Genomic DNA, 13,484 nt, shown 5'->3' on the forward strand with positions numbered 1-13,484 from the left:
CTGACTTTAGGACTGTAAAAAGGAAACATATAAACATTTATTATTAAATAAAAGATTATTGTGATTGTTTAAAATACATGAACGTTTGTATCAAAGGCAAGAAAATAAATGTAAACATTTTCACTCATTTGTATAACGGTAACGTTTGCAGTTTTAAGCTGAGTTTGACCCTTAAAACACTTAGTAACGGTTTTTAGCTTATAACTTTTAAATAGATGGCTAAAAAACAAACAGCCATGAATCACAAGGGGAAATATAATAAGCTTATTTTTCTTTTATTTCAAACCTATGGCAGCCTTTCTCATAAACATTGAAAACTAAAACTTATGTTACCAAACGGAATCGCAAAATGGTGGACATGGTTAATGCAAATAAATAAACTGATGATGAGTTCAGTTACATTTTACTTTATTAGAAACTTTTTAAAAGTCCAATAAACGTCCAGTACAAACTGAAGGTAAAGACATTAATAAATGCTCATACTATGCTCCTGTTAACTTTTAAGTTTGGATTTGCATCTGAAAATGAAATGAACATAATTGTATTCCAGTTCAATTTAAATACAACTGACCTGATATGTAATATATCACCAATGTCTGCTGATAACAATGTATTTCTCTGCATTTCAAAGTTAAAAACAATGTGGCAACACTATTTTCCCATGTTACAAGTGGAACTAGTACTTTTTCTTAATAAGTATTAAGGAATTATTTACTAATGAAAAGTTACTTTAAAGTATACTAAGATATCTGTAGTAGAAACTAGACCAAAAAAACAAAAAACTTGGTAAGATCAAAATATCCACCATTTAATATTTAAGATTACATAATCAGATGGCCCAAAATATAAAGTTATGTGGAAATTTTGGTATTTTAAAAATCAAAATGAAAATAATTTATGTAAATTACAAAATAAAGCAAAAGAAAAGATTTTCCAAATCAATTTCTTTCAAAATAAAACTAATGAAACTTTAACAAAACCTGCAAATATGTACATTTTTGCTTTAAACAAACTTATTTCTCAAGTAAAACAATCCCAAAGGCAGTGCAAAAATATAAATAAATTAGTATGTTTAAATAACTTTGTGGGGGATGTTTATTTCAACTAAACAAATCTAAACTAAATGTTGTAAAAAAACTATTAAAGGTAATTTTCCCCCAAAAAAGTCACTCAAGTAAATGTAAAGGATTAAATATAACTAGTTACTTGCCATGTATAAAAACCCTTTGGTCTATATAACCCAACAAGCTATAATTTATTAAGTTAATTTATTTTTCTAACCTAGAAAATTAAATTTCTAGGTTTTCTAGGTCTAGAAAAATAACCAATTCTCAAATTATCTCACCAAGCCAGAAGAAGATTCATTCATTTCCCTCTTTTCCTTCTTACATGTTTTCAGATTCATATTCCAAATAATAATAAAAAAACAATGCTAATTAACAATATGAAAAAGAAGATCTCCAAATTACTCGAGCGTTTCTTGCCGCTAACATTTCCGACAGCCCTTGAACGCATCACCGGGCTGCTCCGCTTGCAGCTTGGAGCGGGCAGCGCCACGCATGAGTCAGGGAGCGACCTCTGAAGGAAGCGGAGCATCTGGGTGAGCATCTCTTCATTCCGTGTCTTTTTGTTTTTCTTAATGTTTTGGTCGGAATGGTGAGTTTACGGGAAGCTCGGAACATCCGTCGCTTCTTTTGCGTCTGTCTGTCAGATCCTAACAGTGATTCTCCTGCAGGGATGCTGCGGCGGCAATTTGTTCCACATTGTAACTCTTGACTTGATGTTTGTCAGGGCTGAGGAGCTGCTGCAGATTATGACTGCTGTCAGCGCATAAAGTTGGATTATTAAACGAGATTTCTGACGCTTGGGGAATGATTTAAGAGCTGCACACCTGCAGCAATTAGGCGGTAATTTGTCTAATTAGCTAACCTGCTTTAAGTGACATAAGTTCAAATGGAGCATTTAAAGGCTGTTGCTAGGGAAGAAAAAGTTTACAATTATTTACGTGTCACATAAGATGTATTTTTTTAATTTCATTATTCAGTTTGGATTCATTTCTATTCATTTTTATTTATATATTAGCATCATGGAACATAATATGTTCCCCAGAAAACATAGACTTAAGGCCACCAAACAAGATTTCAAACATGTGAATTAGGGCCATGGTTGATGGAAAAAAGGAGAACATTTTGACAAAAAAACAAAAAACATTTAGAATGATCTCATACATTTTCTAGAGAAAATCTGGACATTTTTTAGCTCACAAAGTTTAAAATTTGCAAGAACAAATCTCAGTAATTTTTTTACATTATTTTGATATATTTTCTAGAAAAAACTTGTAAGGTTTCTGAGTTTGCAAAGTGGAAGATTTTTGGCTTTTGGAATTTTTTCCAGTAAATTTGTGGGACCTCAAAGTTTCAGATTTTTTGTTGGTTTTAGATTACTCAGAAATTCTATAGAAAAAAATCTGAAAATGTATTAACTTGGAAAAATCCAAGGTTTTCTAGAAAAAAAAGAGATTAATTTAAAAATTGTCCGGAAAAAAGACATGGAAATTTCAGATTCTCAAAAGTACATTTTTTTTCTAAAATTTTCTAAGTTCGCAAAGTAAAAAAATTTCAACTTTTAAAACTTAGAAAAAGAAAATTTTCTTAAAGAAAATCTGAGATCTCAAATTTTGAAGGTTTTTTCTCTTTTTTCAGAGTAATTGCAGAAATTTTCTAGAAAAACAAGGACATTTATGAGCTTGAAAAGTCAAATATTTGCTAGAAAAAACACAAATTGTAAAAGTTCAAAATTTTGTCAGAATTTGAAATTTTGTGAGTTTCTCAGAATTCTGATCTTTTTCTAAATGTTGACTTTTTTAAAATGTTGACTTGTTTTTCAAAATTTTGACTTTAAACTTTTGACATCAAAAGTCAGAATTCTGAGAAACTCAAAACTTCCAAAAGTTGAACATTTTTGACATTTGGAAATTGTAAGTTTCTCAGTATTCTGGTCTTTTTTTCTCTATTTTTACTTTTTTCTCAGAATTCTGATTTTCTTTCTCCTCCTGATTTTGACTTTTTCTCAGAATTTTGAATTTTTTCACCTCATAATTCTGACTTTAAAAACCTTATGTCCAAAATCAGAATTTTGAGATTTAAAGTAAGATTTTGTTTGTTTTGAGTGGCACTAATCTTCCTCCATATGCCACATCTTGAACATGTCGTCAGGGAAAGCTTCTCTCTGTTCTGTTCCAGAGAAGCGTCCAGGTTGCGTCTCCATCAGGATGACCTCAGCACCGACTGGGATCAAATCTCCAGAGCATCCATGATGTTTTTTTCCAGCGTCGTCTCGGGCTCGGATACTCGCTCCAGTTCTGCTGCTTGGGACCGGGAAGCGCAGGAAGTCGCCGTCAGGAAGCATTATGCCTGAGGACGCAGCAGAGGTTGAGTGTCCCATTTTTGACGGGTTGATGGACAGGAAGCTCTTCCCTGCCTGTGGATTTGACATTCATGCACCGTAACTGGGAATCGGTTGGGAAGGTGGACTGAAATACTCTGAGCAGGTATTTCCCTTCGTTCCTGGAAAGGTTTGGTTTCTGGGTGGAGGTTCGGGGTCAAAGGTTGGATATTTGGCGGTTGGATAAAGATGGAGGCCGGAGCGGAGGCGAGCCCACATCAGCACCAGAGGAGGAAGCCTGTGCTGCATGGACTGGAGGACCAGAAGAGGGTGAGTTAACCACAGAATCATCTTTGCTTCTTTTTTCCCACCATTGCTGCTTCTGGCTGGTGTTTCACTGAGAAAAAAGCAGAATTTTAGCTGAATAGTTTGACTTTTCTTCATTTAAAGTTTCCTTTTGGCAACATGGAAGCTTGTGTGATTGGTTCAGTGCAGCAGACGGACCACATAAAATAATCTGGGATGCTTTTCTGCTTGGGTGGAGGAATTTATTAGAATTTTCTGACTTTGAAATTGAACTTTAATCTCATATTTATTACTTTAAACTTCTGCAGTAAGATTAATTGTTATCGTAACTCATTCTCTCCGTGTCGGCTGTTCGCTGCATTTTAATGGAAACATTTTTATATGGAAACATTCCTGTTGGTCATAGAAACAATGAATTTAGCCTGTCGCAATGTGCAATTAATCAATCAGTCGTATGATAAATTAATTTCCATTCCAGTGATTCATCTTTATCCATTTTGTTTATGGTTTCTGTTATAATTGCTGCTGTTTGTGGGTTCTGTGTTTCATTTTGGATATAAAGTTTGTAAAATGAACATTTATTGGTCTAATTAAAAACGAATTTGTGTTATTATGTCCAGGAAACAAACAACAACATTATCGTTTATCTTGATAATCACTGAAACAATTTATCCTCCAACAGATTTTGTTGCTGTTTGTGCTGCTTTTTGGTAAAAAGTGTGCATGTTTTGGATGCTGGTGCATGTTTTCTCTGTTTTCCATCTCGCGTTTTGCCACCCAGAGGTTTGTTGCTGATTGCAGAACGCAGTGTGATGTGTTGGGTCATGATCCTGATGGTTTCATCACTCCGTGCTGCTTTGTATCTAGGCGCTGTTGCAGAAACACACAGAAATGTCAGAGGATCTTGTGGGTTTTTTCTCTCTCTGTCGCTCAAAGTGAGCAGAGATTTCTGATTTTTTTGGCTGTGATTGATTGGTTTGGGCATTGGTTGTCTCTGTTTTTAAAGCAGAGGTACAGCAAATTGCTCCTGCCATGCTGCTGCGGTGACCGTTGACATGCAGAGCGGACATAACGTGCAGAAAAACCCAACCAAATCAAACGAGGTCCATGTTTTCGTCATGCTCTTATGTTGTGGTTTATTGAAAAACGCTATTTTGTGGTTGAGCCGCTTCTTGTTTTATGAAATTGTGAATGTGTTTTGCTGAATTTGTGGGTCTTTTTCATGCGAGCTGAGCAGATCAGAAACATCTGTTTGGATTTTTTTTCTTGTAAATGTGCAAAAAATGGATTTTTAAGTGCAGAAAAGCAGCTGATATAGTCCACGAAGTTCTCTCCAAGTCAGTAAAACAAGTTTAAATTGGTCTCTAAAATAAACCGGAAGCTGCATCAGGATTGGAATCACATGTGAAAACCTGACTGCGGCATTTTGTTCTATAATGCTTTATAGAGCATTGGAATATTCCAGTCTGAATAAAACAAAAGAATAAATGATTATTTCCAGCTCAGAGTGTGACATAATAGAGCTCAGTTTGGCAATATTTCTTAAAAACAATCAGTCTTCAAATGTGCAATTAAAGTGAAACCATAATTAACGTTTGTGCCAGTAGAAAGCAAGCAGGCATTTTTCAGGTTCAAAGGTAATTATTTCAGCTTTTTTCTTTATTAAATTGAAGAAAACTATGGACAAAGCATAGAATTAGACTGAATAGATCCACCCTTATGGATTGGGAACATTACCGTACCTGATCCAGAATATTTTTTCAATATTGGACCAATCTGTGGAGCTTAGACATAAAACTGAAAGTCATCTGCATAGAAGTGATAAAAATATTCCCAATATGCAACAAAAACAAGAGGCACCAAAACAGAACCTTGAGGTACGCCAGAAAATGGAGCCATTGGAAGTAAGGCTGGAGTTTGGAGGAACAAAATGTCTGCGTCCTTCAAACATACATTTGTTTAAGTCAGTTAGAGAAGCTTTTTTTCTAATAAAACAAACTTTACAAATCAACCTGGGATTTAAGAATTAACGTCTAAAAATCAGAAAAACGACATGAAATCATGTTTACACTGCAAAAACACAAAGTCTTACCAAGTAATTTTTGTCTACTTTTTAGTGCAAATATCTGAGTACACTTGAAATAAGACAAAACGAACTTAAAATCAACCTTTCAGCTAGAATTAGGAGCTTAAGTCTATAATTCCTTAATATTGAGGACAAAGTTTTGGTTTCAGTACTTTTTCATCAAAGCAATTATTTACTAAAAACAAACTCCTTTATCTTGATTTAGAAAGTTACTTGTAAGTTAGTTTAGTTTTATTTCAAGTTTACTTAGATATTTGCAATAAAAACCTGATCAAAATTACTTGGTAGAATTTTGTGTTTTGCAGTGTAGAATGAAAGCTGGTCATTTCCGACCAGTTTGAAGATTTAAAAATAAAAACGGCGTATATATTTCTTTCTTACCTGTGTTGGTCCTTTTCCCCAGTAAATTATTGATTTGATCAGGTGTGTTAAATGAATCACCTGGGAATATGTAGAACATGAATATTAATTCAGTCCCAGCTGGTGTTTTCCCCCGATTTCCCACAATGCCGAGCGTCTCAGCGGCTGCTAATTGACTCGCAGAGAAGCTCAAGAAATCCCAGAGTTCCTGGGATTTCAGCACAAAAGGCGGATATATACCTGAAAGCTCGTGTTTTTTCCTTTCTTTTCTTGTTGCTATGGTAACCAGCTCTGCTGCCATTCATAAAGTGATTTTATTTACTTTCTTTTTTTGTTCAGCAGCAGGGAACGGATAAGTGATGGAAAGCCTTCAAATGATGGGAAAGTTCAGTTTAAAACTGGATGGTTGCCTTGCTTTCTAAAACAAACCGCGTCGATTTGAGTTGTTGCTTTTATAGATCAAATATAAAATATGTATTCAGTCTAATTTGGGTTAATTCAACAAAAAGGTTTCCAGTTTAATCCACTCGGTTCAATTTGAACAGAATTATTTTCTTTATAGTCTAATTCATAACTCAACACAGTGAAGTTGAGTTTATCATTCCATGTAAGATGACTGCCAGTTGTCTAAGGAAGACCTTGAATTGTTTTCTTTACAACAGAGTATTAGGGTCATACTAAGAAAAAAAAAATTGAGAATAAAGATGAAATGATTCAAGATTAGTCATAATAATGACAATAGTCATAATATCTTGAATAAAGTCAAGCATAAGTTTGAATCACAGTCAGACATCTTGATTAAGCTAACAGTAACTCTCTGCAAACACACCTCTGCTAACTATGTAGCTAGTTTACTACCAACTCATATCCTTATTAGCTAATAAACTCACTTCTAAAATTCCTGGTAACACACTGCTAAGATATCCTTGCTAACTAATTAGCTAGCTAGCTAGCACGGGTATAAGTTGACTACCACCGTAAACCCTTCCTAGGTAGTTACATTTGCCAAGTAATCTCGTTATACTTGCTAACTAGTAACTACCAACTTATACCAATTATCCTTGTTGACTGAGTAGCTAGTTAGCAAGAGTATGCAAAGGATAAACTCACTTCTAAAATACTTGATAACTCTATCATACCCTTGCTAACTATCTGGATAGCTAGCTAGCAAGCATATTGACTACCACCTTTAACTACACCATTGCTAGGTACCCTTGCCAACTAGCTAGCTTGAGCTTTTTCAGATTTTATTTTTTGTGTTTTTATTTTGGATATTTAAAGTATCTTCTAGTTCTAGTTTTTTAAGTGTATGAAAATATTTAAAATTAAAAGGTTGTTTAGCTGATGATGCTTGAAGCATTGTCTTAAGGACTTCAGGTAATACACTTGTTTTATTTCTGCATTTTGATCATTTTATTAAACCTTTCCTTTCTCCCTGGCATAGATCTGCAATCTAGATTCAAAGTCTCAATTTTTAAAAAAAAATTAGTTGCTAAATTTCCATTAGAGATGAATGGATCACATTCTGCACAAGTTACTAAAGCTAAGAAAAGCCATTATACATTTTTTCTATAACTGCTTTCCTGTTTTACATTTTCATTTGCTACCAGGCGAGAGTGTGAATTGTCTGTTTGGTGTGAAGTACATATTACTAATAAGTTTATTTTCTTCTTCAGATCGGGTTTTTATATTTGTGAAATCATGTTTTTCTGTTCATTTTGTGCTAATTTTGCAACTTTTTGAAGTGACAGACCTGTTTTTTAACTGCTGTTAGGGCCACAAAAAAATCAATCCAGAGGCCACAAATGGCCCCTGGGCCACACTTTGAGCACCTCTTATTTAACAGGACAGAAAACGCACAAATGTGAAGTGAATTTTTCTTAATAAAAGCCTGTATTTCAGTCTGAGGAGGGACCCGGTCAGATTTTTAACGGCGACAGCAGTCCCGGTGGTCTCCGTGGAAACGAGGCTGAGCCGATTCTCACCTTCCCTTTTAATGGACTTCAACCAACTTAAATAAACTGAAAGCGGCGTTTTCACAGGAGCCTCCCATTGTTGCAATACTGGAGCAACAGTCAGCGTCCTTCAGCAATTACCTGGGCTTTGTGGGTCTGAGATGCTGCGTGCGATCCTCACTCTGCAGGAGATAATTGGATTTTGTTCCCTCTGTGGATCTGCTGTCACACGTCTCCTGCTCTGCGTATTAATGTTCGATGAGCAGCAATCACAGACCTGCGCGGAAAAGGCCTGAAACGGATGCGTTGCATTACGAGGAGGAGAATCGGGGTTGTGCGTCTGATGGAGCAGAACTGCAGACTTTGTTGCTGAATTAGTCGTTTGATATTCATGGTATTCATTAAACATGGATTTTCTGGAATTAGATCTTTTGTGCAGTGAATCGTCCTGCAGCTGATAAGGTGGAGGACCTCAATTAAGCAAGGTTATTTAAACATTTATTATGGAGTTTGTTAGCATACACTGCAAAAACACTAAACCTCGCCAAGTATTTTTGGTCTATTCTATCTTAGTTCACTTGAAATAAGAGAAAAGTAACAAGCAGGTAACTTTTCAGCAAAACTAGGAGATTGTTTTAAGTCAATTAATCTTTAATATTGATTTTTAAAAATTACTAGTTCCACTGGAAGATTATTTAACTTATAACAAGATATTTTTACCATAATAATCTGCCAGGAGAACTAGCTCTGTTCAATCTGTATTAAGAAATTATTTACTTAAAACAAGCTAATAATTTACTTGTAAATTAATTTTGTCTTATTTCAAGTGAACTAAGATCAGTCAGCTAAAAACTAGTCAAAAATTACTTGGTAAGATTTTGTGTTTTTGTGCAACACACTGCAAAAACACAAAAAGTATTTTTTGTGTAGTTTGTAGCACACTAAGACAAAACTAACTTAAAAATAACTTTTCAGCAAGATATAAGAGCTTTTTTAATTGGTCATATTGGCAGATTATTTCACTTATTATAACACATTTTTCCCAGATTAAAGTGAAATAATCTGGCAGTCAAACTACTTTTTCATCTATATTAAGGAATTATTGACTTAAAACAAGCTTGTGTATTTTGCTGAAAAGTCACTTGTAAATTAGTTTTGTCCTATTTTAAGTGTACTAAGATATTTTTAATAGAAACTAGACGGAAATACTTGGAAGAATTTTGTGGGTTTTTGCAGTGTATTCCTCCGTTTTGCATCAAAATGCAGAAAATAAAAGCAACATTTCCAAGTCTATAAACAGAAATGAAGAAATGCTTTTGCTGAGAGGTTTTAAAGAACAAACAATTAAAAAGATCTTATCTGGTATTAAAATAAGACAAATCTAACCAACAAGCAACTTCTCAGCAAGATTTAGGAGATTAATTTACGTCAATAATTCCTTCATATTGACGAAAAAGTACAGAAAAGGCTAATTATTTCATTTATAATTATAATCTTATTTTTAATTAATACTTGTTAGTTATTGTTGTCTTATTTAAAGTTTAAGACGTTAGTAATAAGAACTAGACAAAAATCTTGGTAAGATCTTGTGTTTTTGCGGTGCAAATCCTCAAACCAAGATCAATTTCTCCCCTGGAGTTAAGGATTAGTTTAAATAAAAGCCGTGTGATTTTTTAAAATTGATTTTTCTCCACTCATCTGCGTCTCTCGCTAATTAAAGCTACAGAATAAAACCAAACCAAACAGTCATTAACGAGCGATTAGTGAGGAAATAAATACATAATTTCCAGTCGCTCTTTTTGAGCAATCAGTGTCAGATTTCTGTTCAATAATCAATTCCTGTCTGCAAAATGGATTGGTTCTTATCTGAAAGATTCAGAAAGTGTATTCTTTCTCTCTCTCTTTTTTTTTTTTTACAGCTTGTGTTGTTAAAATAATGTGATCCCAACTGTTTTCTGACTAAACCCACTGAGAGGTGTTAAAAAAGACCAAGAAAAACACAGAAAAACGCCAAACGCTGTGTGAAATCTCACCATATGTTTGCCATTTGTGGTGCAGTTTGATTCGGCTTCCAGAAATAAAACCAATCAAAAGCGGCTCAGTAACGTTGGGTTGAATCTTTCATTGGTTCTCTCAAGGCTTCCTGGGAGTCCAGGCTTTGTTCACGCTGCAGCTTTTCTTGGCTGCTCTCTCAATAAATTAATCATGTTCATCCAGACCTGCCGTTCAGCTTCAGGTTCGTTCTTATAAACAAAAAACAAAAATGAATTCAGAGGTCCAGATCTGCTCAGAACGTGAGATAAAACGTCGCTGTTGTTTTTATTTAGACGTATTATTGTTTACAAAAGAAGATTTTAACTTTATGAAGCATGTTTAGATACTTTCCTACATATTTTGATATGATTATTGCATCCACACTGCAAAAACACAAAACTTTACCAAGTATTTGTTTAGAGTTTCTAATTCCTTAAGACACTTGAAATAAGACAAAACTAACTTAAAAGTAACTTTTCAGAGGCATAAAATATTTTTAATGAGGAAAAAATGTCTTATTTTAACTGAAATAATTGACCAATTGAACTTGTACTTTATCTATATTAAGAAGTTACTTATGTAAAACATTTATTCATTTATTGCTGAAATATTGAGTTATTTTAGTTTTTTAAAGTGTATTAAGATATTTGCAGTAGAAACTAGATTAAAATAAGTTTCTATTTTTGCAGTGTATAATTTTTTACATTAAATTTGATTTACTGCAACCAAAAACTTTAAAGTTTTGCTGTAAAGTTGTTTTTTTATTTTTTACATTATTTTTTATTTAGCATACGTGAAATAATCTGCCAGTTGAACAAGTTATTTTTCATCAATATTAGTGAATTACTGATTTAAAAGAAACTCCCACATCTTGCAGAAAAGTAACTTACAATGAAATAAAAGTGATTTTATATTTTAGGAATCACAACAATGGTTGTATTTTTCTCTCTTTTCTGCTTTTGGACTGATTCTGTTCATATTAAACTTTTATTTTGGGCTGAAAGTATTTATTATGGAGAGGAAATTATAAACAATGTTAAATAAAAATGAGTTGCAGATGTTTTTAGGTGAATCTGTCACTGAACAGAAATTTATTCCTGTGATTTTCTACTCTGAGCATGAGTTTAATGAAACTTCTGACTAAACCTGTCGCAATAATCGATAAATTAATTAACCAATTAATTGCATAATAAATTAAAATGACACTGATAATTTCCATTCTGTTGATTCAACTTTTATTTTTATTAATGCTTTCAGTTGCGTTTATTTCAGTTTTATTTATTTGTTTTGGCTGTTTTATTTTGAATATTTAAAATATCTTCCAGTTCCAGTGTTAAGTGTTTTTGTACAAAATTAAAGTTTATTAGTTTTTAGAGCTACTTTATTAGCATTAATATATCATTAATATGTTCCTTGAAAATAATATTTATATTTAATTTGATAAATATTAATATTTATTACAGTAAATATGACAATATTTTGTTGGATTTGCCTACTTGTTTCATTTTTATGTGGACGTTTAGTTTTTTAAGTGTATAAAAATATTTATAGTCATGTGGCCGACGTGGTTTTATGGACTTCAGTTAATGCCGCTTAAATCAGAAGACATGAGTCAGCACTCGTTTTTTACACTCGTTTACACACGATAAACGAGTGTGAAGATCATTAAATAGTGAATAAAAGTGAAGAAAAAAGATATTTTAAAATTCGATAATTTAAAAGGGCAGTACTATGTAAAAATTACGTTTATCTTTAGTGTTATGTTATGTTTTAATGTTTTTCCTTCATCAAAAACAAACATGGAGTGTCACATTTATATTTTTATGCTTGATTGAGAAATCATTTAATCTCCATGGCAACCATTCATCGCCTGAGTGGACTTAGCCCCGCCTCAAAGGACGAAGCTCCTCCTCTCAGCTGCAGTTCCCAAACTTCAGAGCTTCTTTCTGCTTCACGGAGCCGCTCTGCCTCACTCAGCTCCTTCAGACTAGCCAGCAGCAGTTAGCAAACACCTGGCGGAGCTCACTACAGGAGCTACTTCTGAGAGTAAAGCTGGTAAAATGTTGTTAAAGGGTTAATAGAGGAGCCATTATGGGATGACTTCCTGGACGCGGAGTTTCAGAAAGAACAGGAGTTTTTAAAGAGACAGAGACCCAATTTCAAGGCGTACAATTATGAAGTAAAATTTCTGGAAGAGATGTGTATAAGACTGACATGACACTGTGATAAACACAACACCTGTTATGAAAATGAAGGCGTCTTCATGAATGCTTATGACTGTTGTCATGAAGTTTAATTTGGCAAATGACACTTTTAATGCAAAGTTATATTGAAAGTTGCATTAAAAGTCAATTAATACAACTTTTAATGCATTAAAAGTTGCATTAATTTTAATGCAAATGGCCAACGTTGAATTATTCAGTAAGTTAAAGTTCCATTAAAATGAGCATTAATGTAAGTGTCATTATTTACCGAATGATACTTCATGACAACAGTCATAAACACTCCTTCATGTTTATCACAGTGTCATGTCTGGTTTATGACGCCTTTTCAAATAAAGTCTTAATAGATTTCTTTTAAGTCATTTTAGTATAGTTATATCACATTATTGTGCTATGAAATGTGACTATGTGTCTTGAATATTCGTGGTACCGCCCCTTTAGGCCTCCAGTCTTCGGGGTTGCAGCATTCGACTCCGGCTCTGAGACGTTCGTTAAACTTGCCGATCCTCCATCTTCTCATCTGTTTGCTTGTTGGCCTGTTGCCTGGATGTGAGAAGCGAGCGGAGGCTGATGATTTGTCATCGACGGGCTTGATTGATTGTGGAAGCCGAGCGCTGTGCGCCGCTGCTATCTGAAACTAATTGAATGTAATATCAGAGCGACGGGTCGGGTGATGACGAATGGCCAGCCCTCTGTGACTCTTTTTTAAACATCAGTGATTACAATCTGCAATAAACATGGTGGTTAGCAGCAGCTTTCCGTTGTGGATCCAAGTGTTGAGCACTTTCCTTTTAGGGTTTGTGGTTGACCTAAACGGATCAGGATGGAGAGCAAGGTTCTGGTTCTTTGCGATAGGAGGGGGAATCTAAATGCTTTTCTTGCAAACCAGGCAGCTGCAGAGGAGAGATGGAGGGGATTTATTTATTTCTTTTTTGCAGAGGACTGTGTTTGCCCAGTCATGCAGCACTGACGAGCCTTGGGAGCGGGGCTTTAAACCAGGGGGAAGGGGAGGCTCAGAGGGTGTAGGTCTGAGGTTGGGGGTGGGGGACGGTGCAGCACCACCAGGGTCCCGGTCGGCCCTCCGGAGCCATCTGGCCTCTTCCTGGACCCGGAGGGACGGCGAAGGACAGGTGGCAG

The 13,484-nt window shown here is 34.6% G+C and overlaps 1 protein-coding gene across 1 annotated transcript in view; it reads left to right on the plus strand.

Moving 5' to 3' along the window:
- The first annotated feature begins 1,497 nt into the window (after window positions 1-1,497).
- Window positions 1,498-13,484, plus strand: part of nav2a (neuron navigator 2a) — a 262,068-nt gene continuing 250,081 nt past the window's right edge. The window contains exons 1-2 of the mRNA XM_028014169.1: window positions 1,498-1,600; window positions 3,243-3,714. Of these exons, the coding sequence (XP_027869970.1) occupies window positions 3,634-3,714 (81 nt within the window). The 5' untranslated portion in view covers window positions 1,498-1,600; window positions 3,243-3,633. The remainder of the gene's footprint in view (window positions 1,601-3,242; window positions 3,715-13,484) is intronic.

The sequence above is a fragment of the Xiphophorus couchianus genome, chromosome 4 (assembly GCF_001444195.1).
Source record: "Xiphophorus couchianus chromosome 4, X_couchianus-1.0, whole genome shotgun sequence".
NCBI lineage: Eukaryota > Metazoa > Chordata > Actinopteri > Cyprinodontiformes > Poeciliidae > Xiphophorus > Xiphophorus couchianus.